This window comes from Musca vetustissima, unplaced genomic scaffold (assembly GCF_032173495.1).
Source record: "Musca vetustissima isolate MV318-11 ecotype Yass unplaced genomic scaffold, APGP_CSIRO_Mvet_v1 utg5400, whole genome shotgun sequence".
Classification (NCBI taxonomy): Eukaryota; Metazoa; Arthropoda; class Insecta; order Diptera; family Muscidae; genus Musca; species Musca vetustissima.
In genome coordinates this window covers 415-19,118 of record NW_026879863.1, presented here as the reverse complement: position 1 = coordinate 19,118, position 18,704 = coordinate 415, and the positions used below count along the sequence as shown (strand labels likewise).

The 18,704-nt window shown below is 35.7% G+C and overlaps 3 protein-coding genes across 3 annotated transcripts; 2 read left to right on the top strand and 1 right to left on the bottom strand.

Annotated features, from left to right (window-relative positions):
- Window positions 1-858: 858 nt before the first annotated feature.
- Window positions 859-3,116, bottom strand: LOC133324996 (odorant receptor 46a-like). The gene is made up of 3 exons (XM_061533824.1): window positions 2,268-3,116; window positions 969-1,229; window positions 859-912 (listed from the first exon to the last, which is right to left on the bottom strand). Exons 1-3 carry the CDS (start codon window positions 3,114-3,116, stop codon window positions 859-861), a joined length of 1,164 nt encoding a protein of 387 aa, XP_061389808.1.
- Window positions 3,117-9,921: 6,805 nt separating this feature from the next.
- Window positions 9,922-13,081, top strand: LOC133324988 (odorant receptor 46a-like). Its single transcript, XM_061533816.1, has 3 exons — window positions 9,922-10,764; window positions 12,698-12,967; window positions 13,028-13,081. Exons 1-3 carry the CDS (start codon window positions 9,922-9,924, stop codon window positions 13,079-13,081), a joined length of 1,167 nt encoding a protein of 388 aa, XP_061389800.1.
- Window positions 13,082-15,643: 2,562 nt separating this feature from the next.
- LOC133324997 (odorant receptor 46a-like) lies at window positions 15,644-16,496 on the top strand (the record flags this gene model as incomplete). Its single annotated transcript, XM_061533825.1, has 1 exon — window positions 15,644-16,496. A coding segment is annotated over exon 1 (853 nt), but the record flags the coding sequence as incomplete, so codon positions are not given.
- Window positions 16,497-18,704: the final 2,208 nt, after the last annotated feature.

Here is an 18,704-nt window from a genome sequence, read left to right as displayed (position 1 = left end):
GAAACAGCGGGTAATTTATGTGCACCACCTAAACTAATTGCGTGCGTAAATGCGAACGTCATACGTTTGCATTAAGTTAAATTTTTAAATATGCGATAAATATTCATTTGATAAAAATAGTTAAATGTTCAAAATGTTTGTATATTTAAATTTATTTTAAATAAATTAATATTTATTATAATTTTACAAAAATAATAGAATACTGTGGACACATTTACGCCAAACTGATAATGCGGTTATACGTCGTTTAACAAAATCAACTGCTGCAACCTATAAAAAAAGCGTGTACTGACATATAAGGGTGCATTAAATTATACGAATTCTTAAAGGAACAACTTTTAAGTGAGTAACAAAATTTATTGAGTCTTCTTTCTTTTCGTTTACAATTTGTTGTACATACTTATTGATAACAATATATCGCAAAACTATAATACAACTTATCAAGTAGCGACATTTGTAAGCCACATTGCCCAATATGCATGATGAGCCGCTTAACCAACGGCGAAACGCGTCGCATAATGGTGGGAATGTAGTATCTCTCTGGCTTTCCTTTTCATTGCAACTTTGATCATGTAGCTCATCTCGAAAGAGAAATTAATAAATGTTTTGATTTGCAGAGCGAAAGATTGCAAAAAACTTAAACACTAATAAACACTTAAATACTAACATAATCAATAAAAATATTTTAAAACGAAGTGAAGAAGTGTAATGTATCAATATAAAGTTGAAAAAAAAAACAACAAATAACCGACCTGCACATTTATTTTATTTAAATCGTTATAATGATCTTATTTTTAAAACATCAAAATACATATATATTTTAATAAGTAATTGTATCCAATATCCTGTTGGTTGTAATTAATTGTTGATTCTCTTTAGCAGGGCATAATAACTATAAGAACAGTTTACAATCTGCAGAAAAAAGGAAAAAATTATTTAAAATATTAAAGTTATCCTTAAAAAATTACCGAAGTGAATGCCGCCAAATTAAAAGTGTAGGTAGGGTTAATAGATTTGACACGTATGGGTATATCGAATCGTGTCATCATCAATAGCGTCAATTTACGATTTGATGGATTCCAGTTGGCCCACTTCGAGCAATACAAATAATAGGGAACTTCTTCACTTTTCGCCGTAACTTCACTGGGAAAATAAAGAAGAATGTAGATTTGCGATAGCATACACAGTTGATAGATGAGGAACTTGATAAAATTGGCAAAATCTGAAAGCTGTAGAGAAAGGAGAAAAAATATATATATTTTTAGAAGCTGATATTTTTTCTCTATAGGACGTATTAATTTAACGTATTTTCCAACTGATGTGGGTCTAATTTGGTGCATAAAAAAAAAACTTCGAAGAAAATTTAAAATATAGGATTATGTTTTGACGTAGCATACCGTATAACCCGAACAATTGCATGTATATTCATGGTTCTATTTATATTTATGGTTCTTAGCTCTAGTCCTGTGTCCTTAGTGAACGACCTAGTTAAATTGAACGAGTCAGTCCATTGAACGACATAGTTCAGTTTTTATTATTGTCGTTCACTGAACGATTTTGATTACAAAATGCAATGGATGTAAGTGTTATATTCTTATCCCATATAATGGAATGCAGTGGTTAAAAGATCAAATGCTGCAGTGATGTTTTACGTATAGCTGGAGGTTCAGTAACTATATGTAGCGACATTTAATAGCAAAGCACCCCCATAGACAACCTTGGAGCTGGAAACTACGGAAAAGAGACAAAGGTGTCCGGAGCAACAACTGTAGCGCAAACAAGTGTGCATCCGAATATAACGGTGTTATTCCATCGACTACCACCCATTAAAAAGTGGTGATAATAGATAGGAAAGTCCTTCCAATGATTGTTAAAGGTAATATTTCTCCCCGTTGGTTGAACTGCCAGAACTTAATTGGAATTCGCTGCCATGCCAATTGAACTGATTAACCATTTGAACGATATAAGCAACTGAACGAGGTGAAGGACCTAGTTCACTTTTAAAAAATGATATACTTTGTTTGATCACTGAACTGAACGAGATTGTCCAAGACTACTTAGCTCCCATATAATGGTCCAACACTATTTTAAGTATTTTGAAGATCCTCCTGGTAGATAATCTACGAAGACGTGTCTGGCATATAAGTGTTTCGACCAATTTTAGGTATTTTGAATGTGCATCTCATGATGGAGGATATAAGTCCGGCCCGGTTAACTTTTTTACTAGTTTAAAAAAATAATTCCACCGCCAATTCCCCCATACTTACAAAAGACATAGCATAAAAATTAGCCACCAATACCAAGACGGAACATGCAATTTGTACCGATATGGGCAAACTTATTAACTCCTCAGCAATTTTAACAATTCGAATAATATCGCTATAGTATTTAACACAATTCTTCAACTGTACCGCAATATTCGCATCACTACTCTCATAATCGGTGCCCAAATTTTCCAAACGATCACACAGGATATCCAACTGACCCTTGGCATGAATCATAAACGATGCCGATATCGAGTCAAATGCAATATTTGTATAACAACAAACCGATACGGCACAATACTGATAAATATACACCAGGACATAACGCAGATTTGTGTCCGTATTAAATGGATTATATATCGACATCGGTAGCTGGGAGGTATCAATAATATATTGGGTAAATAGCAAAGCATTCAGGGCACACAACGATATGGTTGTATAAAAATTACGCACAGTACGAGCTAAACTTTGAGATTGGCGAAATAGCAGAACCTCCCTGGTGTTAACAGGTCGATACTTCGGATCATGCATAATTTCAATTAATTCCGCATACAGATTATTTTTCAATTTAATTGTCATGAATTTGGCAAATACTCCCATAGCGGTGGCAAAAATATAGAACACTTTAATCACTTCATTCAAATCGGTAATGTTCGAAATAAATTGTATCAAACAGCTAAGATCGAACGAGAGTACCCAACAGATTAGAATGTAATAGAAATAGATACGATGTAATAAACGAAAACGTTCCGAAACCGAATCCGATAATTTCAATTGGGCGAACAGTCGAAATATCCATGATTGTTTTTTATAAAATGTCTCCAATGCTTCACGATGTTCGTGGGAATTCATGGTGGCTATTTTTTTTTTGATAATTTTTTTTGTACTCTTTAGTTCGACTATTGATGTAGACTATTTTAATTTGATGGTAATGCAACGGGCTTTTTATATGCAAAAATATTGATGGATAGAAATCTGAATAGGGTGACCATATCCAATAATTTCGAAACAAAAACTCTAAGAAAAATAGTATTGACTTCCTAGTAAATAGTATTGATTCTTGAGTCAATTGTATTGACACAGTGGGTATCATGCATAAAAACGAGTAAAAGCGATGAATTGACTCAAGTAAGCAAATTGCTCGTAAGTGGAGTTAGATCGCACAGTAACAGCTTTTGTTCAATTTCGTATGTATAAAAATGAGTTCAAACCAATTGCAATTACTTGAGCAAATTGAGATCAAACTTCTAATTGTTATTGAAGTGCTAACATGTCGTCAATTGGAAGTGAATTAGAAGTTGTAGTAAATACTAATAATTAACTAGAAACTGACGATATATATACATTTTTAGCACAAAATATTAAAGAAAATAAATATTTACCTGAAAAAAGTCAGTTACCAAGCATGAAAAATAAGAACAAATCAATAACTCCAATTGCAAATAAAACAATAATTTGCTTGACATTTTATTTGACCATCTTATCTTTTATTTGATCTGGATCTTTCGCGAATTTTACCGACTCGCTTGCTTTGGGAGATATAAGTTTTGCAACATCCGCAATTGTTCGCGACACAGTTGATTGATGTACTCCAATATCGGTGGCTATACCATTTTCTAATCCAGGATCTGCACAGAATCTTATATAGTGTCGAATTTTATCAATGTTGTTGAGGGCACCACCAAGCTTTTCTACTGACTCCTCAAAAAAATAATTCACTAGCCAGCAAATGCTGCTACCATCAAATTTATGTATTTATCATTTTATTATTAATTATATAAATAATAATAATTAATATTACAAACCTGTATAATTTTTTATCCACACTTGCTAAATTTGTCTTAGGCTGTTGATAATATTTTTTATTTATTTGTGATACAAAATATTCAGCCATGATTCCTTTTTAGTGTGCGCGAGTCAACTAAGAGGCATGCTCAACAAAAGTTAAGCAAGAGCTCACAAAAGTAAGCAAAAGCTTGTTTTTATGCATATGAAAATGAGAACAATCTCATCCAACTTCCATTTCTATGTTCAAACTGAGCAAGAAGAGATCAAAGTGTGCAGTGAGTAAAAGAAAATACATCAAATTTTTATTATGCATACGACAAGCACCTTTTACTCAAAAAATCGAGCTCAAGCTCACGTTTATTGCATGAGACCCAGTGATCTATAGTCAATATTATTAACTATCTAATCAATAATCCAATATTGGCCTGATTTTCACACTGCGCCAAGAGGAGTTTAAGGTCATGTCTCGTTTGACATTCCTGCAAAATGAATACGGCTATACAGCATAACTTTAACTTGCATAGGATCAGGAGTTAAAGTCGGAAAGGAACTCTCGGAGCTCTTCAATGCCGAAGGAGGATACTGACAAGGTGACAGTTTGTCGTGTGACCTCTTTAACATCCTGCTGGAAAAGGTCATACAAAATGCAAATGTGAACGGAAATGGTACTCTGTACGTATGTTACTCGCCTGACTCGACATAATGGGTCGACTCTCTGGTCGATAAAATTAACTTTCTAGTCAATGGTATTGAATAGCATTGACTTTCAGTTTGTAGTATTGACTTCCAAGCAATCGTTTTGAATTATCATCAATATTATTGATGTCTAGTATATTGAATATGTAATAACAATAAAACTTTGTTTTATATCTACTTTTAATATTATTAATATTATAGTAAGCTTTGTAAGTAAATTCCAATAAATTGCAATATTCATATGTTTTCCATTTGAAATTTTTTTTCATTACTTCTAATAAAGCCATTGAAATGAAAATAATTCCAACATCATTTAATAGGTTATGGGCCTATGCTAAAAAATCTTTTCGGATCTGAAGCATAACTATCAGAGGGAAATAAAAAAGGGAAACTGCAATATGGATTTGAAGCTAACATTCGCCAAGCTAAATACCAATAATTACTATTCTTGGAAATTTAATGTTGAAATGGGCGGACGATATTCCTGAGAAGCCGGATTCTGCATGGAAGTTAAAAGATGGTAAAGCTCGTGCTGTGATTGGTTTGTCCATAGAGGATACACAGAAAATTCATATAATTCATTCATAACTACTGCAAAAGCATATTGGGATACCCTCGAAACACAACATGAAAAGTCAAATATGAGCAATCGTGTCAGTCTTCTCCGACAGCTATCATCGAAGCGTATGAACGAAAGCCAGAGAGTCACATCTCAGAATTCTTGGAAATTGTGAGTAAATTGGAGGATCTTGGTGAAGAATTACCCGACCATAAGGCTGTGTCTTTTCTTCTTGGTTCTGCCTTATGTTCGCCGCGCTCAACCGCCTTTTTAGTTTATTAAGGTTATATTAATTCTAATAAGTAACTGGCCACTCTATACACATAATTTATTATTACATATTTTTATTTGGCTTATTGTCATAATAAGGATAATAATTTGCTAATTTGTCTGCATGAAATTAGCCGCCAAAGTAAATTATAAAAACTGCATATGGCTTATGTCCTTTTCTCATGTTTATTATTCATGTAAGAAACGTAAACAATGTAAATTTAAAAAAAGGGGTAAATATTTCCATCACCATAAAAATATCGGAATATATACTTACTTATCTTATGGATTTATTAATGGGCTTACCAATATTTGACATCTGAAATAGAATTGCTCACAATTCTTTGAAAACATTATTCACTAAGGCAGGACAATTCTTTCCACAAAAATTGTAGCTATTTACATATTTTTAATTCTGTAGAATATTAAAAATGAAAAAACCAAATTCAAAATACTTAAAGATTCCAAAGATAACTAATATATTTCGAAAATTTCACTTCTTCCGGTGAGTTTCCTGTTGAGAGTAAAATATATTTTTTGACTGTTCTGAATGCTATTTCCTTCTTTAATACGTTCAGTAACTTTTGGTCATAGTTCATTAACGCATAATTGATGGGATGACAATAATTAGCAATGATAATAGCCATTGGTTTTATTTTAATGGCGTTAGTTAATTCATAGCCTTTTGCCAAGCTTCGGAATGATATTTATTCCAGTGAGACGTCAATGTAAACATATGTCTGTATGTGAATAAATTATATTAAAGGGCGTAATTTCGGTGAAGATAATATGGAGGTATAGGTAGAATCTGGTAGTCGTCTAGCTGAAGGAGCTAATCTAAATCAACGCCCAAATGTGAGGTTATCAACGCTCAAATATGAGGTTATCATTATAATTTATCTTTAAAAAAAAAAAAACAGTGAGCGGAGCAGTATAGTCGGACGGGGCCGACCATATGATACCCTACACAACTTCGACGAAAATCTAACTTTCTTTGGTTATATATTCTGAGCATGGACACTATTTCGCGATATTTGCACCCTCTTGATCGACTAGAGGTCAGCAAATATTACTAATATTCAGTACAGCCCTTCTAATTACTTGTCAGATTCCCAGAATTAAATCTTTGTTTATCAAACTAAAGCTCCAGTTAATATCTCAAGGAAAAAAGAATGAAAAAACAACACAACAATGTCCACCGATATTTACCCTTGCTGGGTAATTAACCGGGGTCCACGGATAATTACCCTAGCGAGGTAATTAACCTTGCACGCTTAATTACCTTCCACGGATAATTACTCAAAAATCTTGAAATTTTCACTGAGGTAATTAAGCGGGGTTTACTGTAAGAGGCAATTGTCTGCAATTATGGATTTTATTCTCTGGATTCTCTAGAGATGAAATTGTGTGTGCCCTCCCAGAATTCGGAGGTTGGGAAATGTGTCAAGGATCATTATATATAAAGTGGACGGACAATATAAGTTGTATACTTATCCTTCAAGAATCCGGAATACCTGTTCAGCATTAACATACTCAATATTGTTTATTTCCACCCTAGAAATTAATTTCCATAATGTATTGATTATTCCTGTTCAATAATTCATGGTCAAGAACAATAACCAAATGAGTGGCCTGCAGGATTTTTTTGCTCATTATGATAATAAATAGGGCAAGACTAAATATCCTTGAGAAAAAATCATTATTTTCCCCTAATTATAGTTGTAATGACGGTAATGACATATTGTAAGGCATTGCAATGTTTAAATAAAAAATATTTAAATATCGCCTTTTAGCTTATTACAAATTAGAAAAAAGGCTATATGTCTTCTAGTCTTGAAAATAATCACTTTAAAGGCCTGCTAGTCCTTGAAAAATTCTTCTTTAAAAATCCACGCCTAAAGGCCTGCTAGTCCTTGAAAAATTCTTCTTTAAAAATCCACGCCTAAAGGCCTGCTAGTCCTTGAAAAATTCTTCTTTAAAAATCCACGCCTAAAGGCCTGCTAGTCCTTGAAAAATTCTTCTTTAAAAATCCACGCCTAAAGGCCTGCTAGTCCATGAAAAATTCTTCTTTAAAAATCCACGCCTAAAGGCCTGCTAGTCCATGAAAAATCCACGCCTAAAGGCCTGCTAGTCCATGAAAAATCCACGCCTAAAGGCCTGCTAGTCCATGAAAAATTCTTCTTTAAAAATCCACGCCTAAAGGCCTGCTAGTCCATGAAAAATTCTTCTTTAAAAATCCACGCCTAAAGGCCTGCTAGTCCATGAAAAATTCTTCTTTAAAAATCCACGCCTAAAGGCCTGCTAGTCCATGAAAAATTCTTCTTTAAAAATCCACGCCTAAAGGCCTGCTAGTCCATGAAAAATTCTTCTTTAAAAATCCACGCCTAAAGGCCTGCTAGTCCATGAAAAATTCTTCTTTAAAAATCCACGCCTAAAGGCCTGCTAGTCCATGAAAAATTCTTCTTTAAAAATCCACGCCTAAAGGCCTGCTAAAAATTCTTCTTTAAAAATCCATGAAAAATTCTTCTTTAAAAATCCACGCCTAAAGGCCTGCTAGTCCATGAAAAATTCTTCTTTAAAAATCCACGCCTAAAGGCCTGCTAGTCCATGAAAAATTCTTCTTTAAAAATCCACGCCTAAAGGCCTGCTAGTCCATGAAAAATTCTTCTTTAAAAATCCACGCCTAAAGGCCTGCTAGTCCATGAAAAATTCTTCTTTAAAAATCCACGCCTAAAGGCCTGCTAGTCCATGAAAAATTCTTCTTTAAAAATCCACGCCTAAAGGCCTGCTAGTCCATGAAAAATTCTTCTTTAAAAATCCACGCCTAAAGGCCTGCTAGTCCATGAAAAATTCTTCTTTAAAAATCCACGCCTAAAGGCCTGCTAGTCCATGAAAAATTCTTCTTTAAAAATCCACGCCTAAAGGCCTGCTAGTCCATGAAAAATTCTTCTTTAAAAATCCACGCCTAAAGGCCTGCTAGTCCATGAAAAATTCTTCTTTAAAAATCCACGCCTAAAGGCCTGCTAGTCCATTAAAAAAATTCTTCTTTAAAAATCCACGCCTAAAGGCCTGCTAGTCCATGAAAAATTCTTCTTTAAAAATCCACGCCTAAAGGCCTGCTAGTCCATGAAAAATTCTTCTTTAAAAATCCACGCCTAAAGGCCTGCTAGTCCATGAAAAATTCTTCTTTAAAAATCCACGCCTAAAGGCCTGCTAGTCCATGAAAAATTCTTCTTTAAAAATCCACGCCTAAAGGCCTGCTAGGAAAAATTCTTCTTTAAAAATCCACGCCTAAAGGCCTGCTAGTCCATGAAAAATTCTTCTTTAAAAATCCACGCCTAAAGGCCTGCTAGTCCATGAAAAATTCTTCTTTAAAAATCCACGCCTAAAGGCCTGCTAGTCCATGAAAAATTCTTCTTTAAAAATCCACGCCTAAAGGCCTGCTAGTCCATGAAAAATTCTTCTTTAAAAATCCACGCCTAAAGGCCTGCTAGTCCATGAAAAATTCTTCTTTAAAAATCCACGCCTAAAGGCCTGCTAGTCCATGAAAAATTCTTCTTTAAAAATCCACGCCTAAAGGCCTGCTAGTCCATGAAAAATTCTTCTTTAAAAATCCACGCCTAAAGGCCTGCTAGTCCATGAAAAATTCTTCTTTAAAAATCCACGCCTTAGGGACTGCTAGTCCTTGAAAAATTCTTCTCTAAAAATCCACTCCTCAAATCCTAGCCTTAAGAACAGCTATTCGTTGCAAATTTCTTCTTTAAAAAATCCACGCCTTTAGGACTGTTAGTCCTTGAAAATGTCCTTTCTTAAAAAACACACCTTTAGATGAGCTGTCCTTGAACCAAAATCTCTTAAAATCTATGTCTATAGGTATGCTAGTCCCTGTGAAATTATTTTTTACAAATCCACGCCTTTAGGACTGCCAGTCCTTGAAAAATCCTTCCATGCTTTTAGGATTGCTAGTCCTTGACAAATTCATCTTTAAAAATCCAAGCCTTTGGAACTGCTAATAATCCTTGAAAAATTATTCTTTAAAAATCTAGTCCTATAGGTCATATGGTTCAAAAAAAAAACATCTTTAAAAATCCATGCCTTTAGGACTGCTATTCCTCGAAAAACACTTCTTTAAAAATTCACACCTTAAAAAAATTAAATTGCAATTATCATTACCATCCTTAATTGCTACATTCAGGTGGCGGATTGCCAATTAATGGCAAATGTCTTAATTATGTGGTAGTTGAAAGGGAAAATTAACCACCCCCCATAGAGAAATGGTTCTATAAAATATAATATTCAGACACAAAATCTAATCACTCAATTAGTAACACCAACCGGCTCATCATGTCAAACGACAATCGCGAATTAATCGAAACATTCTACATTAAACAATTTCAACTTTTAAAAATCTTTGCCCTATGGCAATTACCGGAGGATAGTCCGACCTATCAACGCTTGGCATATCTTGGCTATTTTTGGTTTTATTTAATTTTTTGGATGCTACTATTCGATTGTGGCATGATAATTCAGATTGCCACCCATCTGGGAGATGTGAATGAAGTCATTAAAGTCCTCATCATTTTTGCCACCGCTGTTGCGATGTTGGGGAAATATTTCTACCTGAAGGTGTACAATAATCGCTTCAAGGAAGTATTTGAAATGATGCACCGCGATGAGTTCTTACCACAAAATGCAAGGGAATGGCGATTGTATTGCAAAGCAGTAGAGTTGGCACGACGAGTTCGAAATTATTATGGCACCCTGTCCGTCTCGGCGTTGAGTGGTTTATTGCTGAGTCTATTTCTGGGAGAGGAAAAAGAGCTACCAGCCTCCATTTATCATCCCTTCGTATTGGATACAAATTTCAAATATTCGTTGATGTATTTGTATCAGTGCCTGTCGCTGGCCTGTGTGTGTTTCATCAATATCGGGTTTGATTCGTTGACAGCTTCGTTTCTCATTAACATTCGAGGTCAGTTGGATGTATTGGGGTTCCGATTGGAAACTATTGGTCTGGGTGAATTGGATCAACGGCGTATTTTGGGCAAATTGAAAGATTGTATTAAATATTATCAGTGTATTCTGGAATTGACCCATCGCATGGAGGAATTGGTGTGTATACCAATGTCGCTGCAGGTTGGTGGTTCGGTATTTGTTCTGATTGCGAATTTCTATTCAATGTCAATGGTAAGTAAAGGAGAAGGATTTTTGAAAGGAATATCAGTCCTCTAGGCGTGGATTTTTAAAGAAACCCTGTTCAAGGACTAGTAGATTTTAAAGAAAAAAATTTAAGGACTAGCAGGCCTATAGGCATGAATTTTTAAAGAAGATTTCTTCAAAGACTAGTAGACCTATAGGTGTGAATTTTTTAGAGAATAATTCTTCAAGGACCAGTAGACCTATAGGCGTGGATTTTTAAAGAAGATTTCTTCTTTATAAGCGTGGACTTTTTAAGAAGATTTCTTCCAGGATTAGCAGATCTATAGGCGTGGATTTTTAAAGAAGATTTCTTGAAGGATTAGCAGATCTATAGGCGTGGACTTTTAAAGAAGATTTCTTCAAAGATTAGCAGATTTATAGGCGTGGATTTTTAAAGAAGATTTCTTCAAGGATTAGCAGATCTATAGGCGTGGACTTTTGAAGAAGATTTCTTCCAGGATTAGCAGATCTATAGGCGTGGATTTTTAAAAAAGATTTCTTGAAGGATTAGCAGATCTATAGGCGTGGACTTTTAAAGAAGATTTCTTCAAAGATTAGCAGATTTATAGGCGTGGATTTTTAAAGAAGATTTCTTCAAGGATTAGCAGATCTATAGGCGTGGACTTTTAAAGAAGATTTCTTCCAGGATTAGCAGATCTATAGGCGTGGATTTTTAAAGAAGATTTCTTGAAGGATTAGCAGATCTATAGGCGTGGACTTTTAAAGAAGATTTCTTCAAAGATTAGCAGATTTATAGGCGTGGATTTTTAAAGAAGATTTCTTCTTTATAAGCGTGGACTTTTTAAGAAGATTTCTTCCAGGATTAGCAGATCTATAGGCGTGGATTTTTAAAGAAGATTTCTTCAAGGATTAGCAGATCTATAGGCGTGGACTTTTAAAGAAGATTTCTTCAAAGATTAGCAGATTTATAGGCGTGGACTTTTAAAGAAGATTTCTTCAAGGACTAGCAGATCTATAGGCGTGGATTTTTAAAGAAGATTTCTTCAAGGATTAGCGGATCTATAGGCGTGGACTTTTAAAGAAGATTTCTTCAAAGATTAGCAGATTTATAGGCGTGGACTTTTAAAGAAGATTTCTTCAAAGATTAGCAGATTTATAGGCGTGGACTTTTAAATAAGATTTCTTCTTTATAAGCGTGGATTTTTGAAGAAGATTTCTTCAAGGATTACCAGATCTATAGGCGTGGACATTTAAAGAAGATTTCTTCAAGGACTAGCAGATCAATAGGCGTGAATTTTTAAAGTAGATTTCCTCAAGGACTAGCAGATCAATAGGCGCGGATTTTTAAAGTAGATTTGGACTTTTAAAGAAGATTTCTTCAAGGACTAGTCGACCTATAGGCGTAGATTTTTAAAGAAGATGTCTTCAAGGACTGCCTGACCTATAGGCGTGGACTTTTAAAGAAGATCTATTCAAGGAATAGCAGTCCTTTAAGCGTTCATTTTCAAGAAGATCTCTTCAATGACTAACAGTCCTCTAGGCGTGGATTTTAAAGAAGATCTATTAAGTGTGGATTTTCAAGAAGATCTCTTCAAGTACTAGCAATCCTCTAGGCGTGGATTTTAAAGAAGATCTCTTCAAGGACTAGCAGGCGTGGATTTTAAAGAAGATCTCTTCAAGGACTAGCAGGCGTGGATTTTAAAGAAGATCTCTTCAAGGACTAGCAGTCCTCTAGGCGTGGATTTTAAAGAAGATTTTTTCCAAGCCATAGCATAACCTTAGGCGTGGATTTTAAAGAAGATCTCTTCAAGGACTAGCAGTCCTCTGGGCGTAGATTTTCGAAGAAGATTTCTTCAAAGACTAGCAGTCCTCTAGGCGTGGATTTTAAAGAAGATCTCTTCAAGGACTAGCAGTCCTCTAGGCGTGGATTTTAAAGAAGATTTCTTCTTGTTTTCCTTAGCTTTCCGATAACGATGATATGGGTAATTTTGTCAAGCTGCTACTCTATCAAACCTGCATGCTGACGCAGATCTTCATTCTTTGCTATTTTGCCAATGAAGTTTCGCTGAAAAGTTCCGAGATATCCTTCAATCTCTACGAATCGAATTGGTATGATTGGGATAAAGTAAATCGAAAATTGGTACTTCTTATGATGATACGTTTCGATACACCGATACGAATCAAGTCGGTTAATCGCTGCTATTCTTTTAACTTGGCAGCATTTACATCGGTAAGTATCGGGGTGTGTAGGAGGTGTAAAATAATCATTTTCTTTTTGTTATCCTTGCAGATTGTTAATTCATCCTACAGCTATTTTGCCCTCTTGAAACGTATTAATAGTTAAGCTGAATGATGGGGCAAAATATTCAATCAAGATTATTATAAAATATGGCAGCCTGATGTTGAGGAATATTTCAGTATTATTCAATAATAAAAATATTAAGTGCTTGTAGAGAACACACATAGTTGAGCTTATTGCAATAAATAAAAAAAATATTAATAATTACCTTGATTATTGCCTTGAAAAATATATTTTTTTAAATCTAAAAAGGACTCCATTTTTTTTAAATCCCAGAATAATTTTTATTAATAAGTTGTAGTTTTGGGAACTGCCAGTCCCTGAAAATGTTTTCTTTAATAATCAACTCCACGTCTTTGGGACTGCTAGTCCTTGAAAAATTCTTCTTTAAAAATCCACGCCTTTGGGACTGCTAGTCCTTGAAAAATTCTTCTTTAAAAATCCACGCCTTTGGGGCTGCTAGTCCTTGAAAATGTCTTCTTTAAAAATCCAAGCCTTTGGGACTGCTAGTCCTTGAAAAATTCTTCTTTAAAAATCCCCGACTGCTAGTACTTGAAAAATTCTTCTTTAAAAATCCACGACTGCTAGTCCTTGAAAAATTCTTCTTTAAAAATCCACGCCTTTGGGACTGCTAGTCCTTGAAAAATTCTTCTTTAAAAATCCACGCCTTTGGGACTGCTAGTCCTTGAAAAATTCTTCTTTAAAAATCCACGCCTTTGGGACTGCCTTTGGGACCGCTAGTCCTTGAAAAATTTTTCTTTAAAAATCCGCGTCTTTGGGACTGCCTTTGGGACCGCTAGTTCTTGAAAAATTCTTCTTTAAAAATCCACGCCTTTGGGACTGCTAGTCCTTGAAAAATTCTTCTTTAAAAATCCACGACTGCTAGTCCTTGAAAAATTCTTCTTTAAAAATCCACGCCTTTGGGACTGCTAGTCCTTGAAAAATTCTTCTTTAAAAATCCACGCCTATGGGACTGCTAGTCCTTGAAAAATTTTTCTTTAAAAATCCACGCCTTTGGGACTCCTAGTCCTTGAAAAATTCTTCTTTAAAAATCCACGCCTTTGGGACTCCTAGTCCTTGAAAAATTCTTCTTTAAAAATCCACGCCTTTGGGACTGCTAGTCCTTGAAAAATTCTTCTTTAAAAATCCACGCCTTTGGGACTGCTAGTCCTTGAAAAATTCTTCTTTAAAAATCCACGCCTTTGGGACTGCTAGTCCTTGAAAAATTCTTCTTTAAAAATCCACGCCTTTGGGACTGCTAGTCCTTGAAAAATTCTTCTTTAAAAATCCACGCCTTTGGGGCTGCTAGTCCTTGAAAAATTCTTCTTTAAAAATCCACGCCTTTGGGACTGCTAGTCCTTGAAAAATTCTTCTTTAAAAATCCACGCCTTTGGGACTGCTAGTCCTTGAAAAATTCTTCTTTAAAAATCCCCGACTGCTAGTCCTTGAAAAATTCCTCTTTAAAAATCCACGCCTTTGGGACTGCTAGTCCTTGAAAAATTCTTCTTTAAAAATCCACGCCTTTGGGACTGCTAGTCCTTGAAAAATTCTTCTTTAAAAATCCACGCCTTTGGGACTGCTAGTCCTTGAAAAATTCTTCTTTAAAAATCCACGCCTTTGGGGCTGCTAGTCCTTGAAAATGTCTTCTTTAAAAATCCAAGCCTTTGGGACTGCTAGTCCTTGAAAAATTCTTCTTTAAAAATCCACGCCTTTGGGACTGCCTTTGGGACCGCTAGTCCTTGAAAAATTCTTCTTTAAAAATCCACGCCTTTGGGACTGCTAGTCCTTGAAAAATTCCTCTTTAAAAATCCACGCCTTTGGGACTGCTAGTCCTTGAAAAATTCTTCTTTAAAAATCCACGCCTTTGGGACTGCTAGTCCTTGAAAAATTCTTCTTTAAAAATCAACGCCTTTGGGACTGCTAGTCCTTGAAAAATTCTTCTTTAAAAATCCAAGCCTTTGGGACTGCTAGTCCTTGAAAAATTCTTCTTTAAAAATCCACGCCTTTGGAACTGCTAGCCCCTGAAAAATTCTTCTTTAAAAATCCAAGCCTTTGGGACTGCTAGTCCTTGAAAAATTCTTCTTTAAAAATCCACGCCTTTGGAACTGTTAGTCCTTGAAAAATTCTTCTTTGAAAATCCACGCCTTTGGGACAGCTAGTCCTTGAAAAATTCCTCTTTTAAAATCCACGCCTTTGGGACTGCTAGTCCTTGAAAAATTCTTCTTTAAAAATCCACGCTTATAGTTCGAATTTCTACTCCCTGGAAATTCACGCCTGTAGATATGCTACTCCCTAAAAAATCGTTCTTTAAAATCCACGCCTGAATGTCAACATTTATTTTTTAATTTATTTTTAGAAGAATAAGGTATTGAAATATATACTCCTTGAACGTTATCCTCTATTCCGCTAATGTGATAATTATTATTACCGATGATTGATTATAAAATCAATGACCACCTCATTACAAAAAAATCTTTGCTAATTATATGTTTTGCATATAAATACCACAACATTACAACTAATTAAAAATATTCACTAAGTACCCAGCCGAGAGTTCACAACGATTTTCACTCTCCTCCACTGAAAAAATAAAAATCCAATTTTAACATGAATTCCCGGGAACATCGTGAACTATTGGAAATCTTCTATAAAAAACAATCGTATGTTTTTCGCCTGCTGGCTTTGTGGAAATTGCCGGATACGGTATCGGACCGCTTTCGTCTCTTACATCGTTTCTATTTCTATTTTATACTTATCTTTTGGGTATTATCCTTCGATGCCAGTTGCCTGATTCAATTCATATCGAATATCAGCGATTTGAATGAAGTCATCAAGGTGTTTTTTATATTTGCCACTTCGTTGGCGGTGTTTGCAAAATTCTCAACAATTAAAATGAAAAATCATCTCTATGCGGAATTGATTGAGACCATACACGAACCGAAATATCGTCCCGTCAACAGCCGCGAGGTGAAGATTTTCCGCGAGACACATCGTCTGTGTGGTAGGGTGCGTAATTTTTATCTCGTGATCTCGTTGTGTGCCCTCAATGTCGTTATGCTGACTCAGTATATTTTTGATAATTCCGAATTACCCCTCTCGCTATATAATCCGATTAATATTGATACGAAGCTACGCTATCGTCTAATGTATTTGTATCAATATATTGCCGTATCGATTTGTTGTTATATGAATATTGCCTTTGATTCGATCTCCGCCTCGTTTATGATTCACATCAAGGGTCAGTTGGATATACTGTGTGATCGTTTGGAACATTTGGGTATGGATTATGAGAGCAGTGATGAGGTGATTACGGCCCAGTTGAAAAATTGCGTCAAATATTATGGTGATATTATACATATTGTTCGTATAGCTGAGGATTTGATAAGTTTTCCAATATCGATACAAATTGCATGTTCGGTGTTGGTATTGGTGGCGAATTTTTATGCAATGTCATTTGTAAGTATTAAAAGGATTAGTTTCAACACTTTTTTTAATTAAAACAATTTTTAAAAAATCCACGCATTTTGATAACCCTTCAAAAATATTTTTTTAAATCCACGTCTTGTGGTAGTCCTTGAAATTATCCTTGGTAGTCCAAATTATCTTGTGGTAGTCCTTGAAATTATCCTTGGTAGTCCAAATTATCTTGTGGTAGTCCTTGAATTTGAAATCCACGCATTGTCGTAGTTCTTGAGAAATATTTTTTTAAAAATCCACGCCTTGTGTTAGTCCTTAAAAATATTTTTTAAAAAATCCACGCATTGTGGTAGTCCTTAAAAATAATAAAAAAAACACGCCTTGAGTTAGTCCTTAAAAATAATTTTTAAAAAATCCACTCCTTAGTCTTTAGCAATAATTTTTATAAAACTCCACGCCTTGTTTTAGTCTTACTTACTTAGCTGGCTTGTGACAGAACTTTCGTTACATAAGCCGAGCTTAAAAAAGATTTCCAAGCGCGTCGGTCTTTTGCGCAGTTTTTCCAATTTGAAAGATCATATTCGGCAATGTTGTCTTCCACTTGATCTTTCCATCTTATTCGTGGCCTTCCCCTTCTGCGTGCACCATCAACTAGTTAGCTTTTATATGCTTTTTGGGCTGGGGCATCTTCATCCATTCTCCATACGTCTAACAATGCCGATGTCCGAGAATAGCTGGTACATCTCATGGTTCATTCGACGGCGATATTCACCGTCAACGCAGATCGGCCCATAGATCTTTCGCAGAATTATTCTCTCAAACACTCCAAGAGCTGCCTAATCTGCTTGCGTAAGTACCCATGCTTCAGATGCATATAATAGCACGGGTACTATCAGCGTCTTGTAGAGTGTGAGTTTGATCTGGCGGTAGGTGGCCTTGCTTTTGAGTTGCTTACTCAGACCATAGTAGCATCTGTTGGCCAACACTATACTTCTCCGAATTTCAAAACTGATGTCATTAGTTTTATTTATGACCGTACCAAGGTATAAAAAATCGTTGACTACCTCGAATCTGTAGTTCTCAAGTTCCATAGTTGGTACGATTCTAGTGGAGGTCTTGCGCGTTGATACCATCAGCTTGGTCTTCTCGCCGTTTACTGCCAGACCCACTTTGGCAGACTCCTTCTCAATTTGTTCAAAGGTGGCAGTTACCGCTCTAAATGTTCGACCCATTATGTCGATGTCATCGGCGTAGGCAAGTAACATGTGTTGTTTGGTGTACAGAGTGTCATTTCTGTTCACCTTTGCCTCTCGTATGATCTTTTCCAGCAGGATGTTAAAAAGGTCACACAACAGACTGTCACCTTGTCTGAATCCTCGTTCGATATTAAAGGGCTCCGAGAGTCTTTTCATACTTTAACTGCTGATCTTGTACCAGTTAAAGTTAGCCGAATTAATTTTGCAGGAATGCCGAACGCAGACATGGCTTTAAACACCTCTGAACGGATAGGGCTGTCGAATGCGGCTTTATAGTCGACAAATAGATGACATGTGTCGATGTGCTTTTCGTGGGTCTTTTCCAGGATTTGGCGCAGAGTGAAAATCTGGTCAATGGTGGATTTGCCAGGTCTGAAGCCGCATTGGTATGGTCCGATGATGTCATTGACCATTGGCTTCAATCGTTCACACAGCACACTGGATAGCACTTTATATGCGATGGAGAGGAGACTTATTCCTCTATAGGTGGCACATATCGTCTTGTCTCCTTTTTTGTGCACGGGACATAGGACGCTAAGGTTCCAATCATTGGGCATGCTTTCCTCTAGCCAAATTGTAATAATCAGCTGGTGCATGCTCCTTACCAGCATCTGACCACCAGTTTTGAATAGTTCGGCTTGTAAGCCATCGGCACCTGCTGCTTTATTATTCTTTAGCCGATTGATTACTATTGTGACCTCATCTTGGCTAGATGGTATACACTCTATACCGTCATCTATTATTGGTCCTGGGTATCATATTCATCGCTACTATTTGATACCAAAAGTCTTTCAAAATGCTCCTTCCAGATCCTCAGCACTCTGTCTGTATCTGTCACCAGGTTTCCTTCTTCATCTCCACAGGATGATGTGAACGCACCAAAACCTTCGGTTTGGTGTTTTACTCGTTGGTAAAATGTCCGGACTTCATTATGACTCGGATCATGTTTTTCTAGTTCTTTCTTCTTTTTATGAAAATACGTTTCTCTTTTCTCC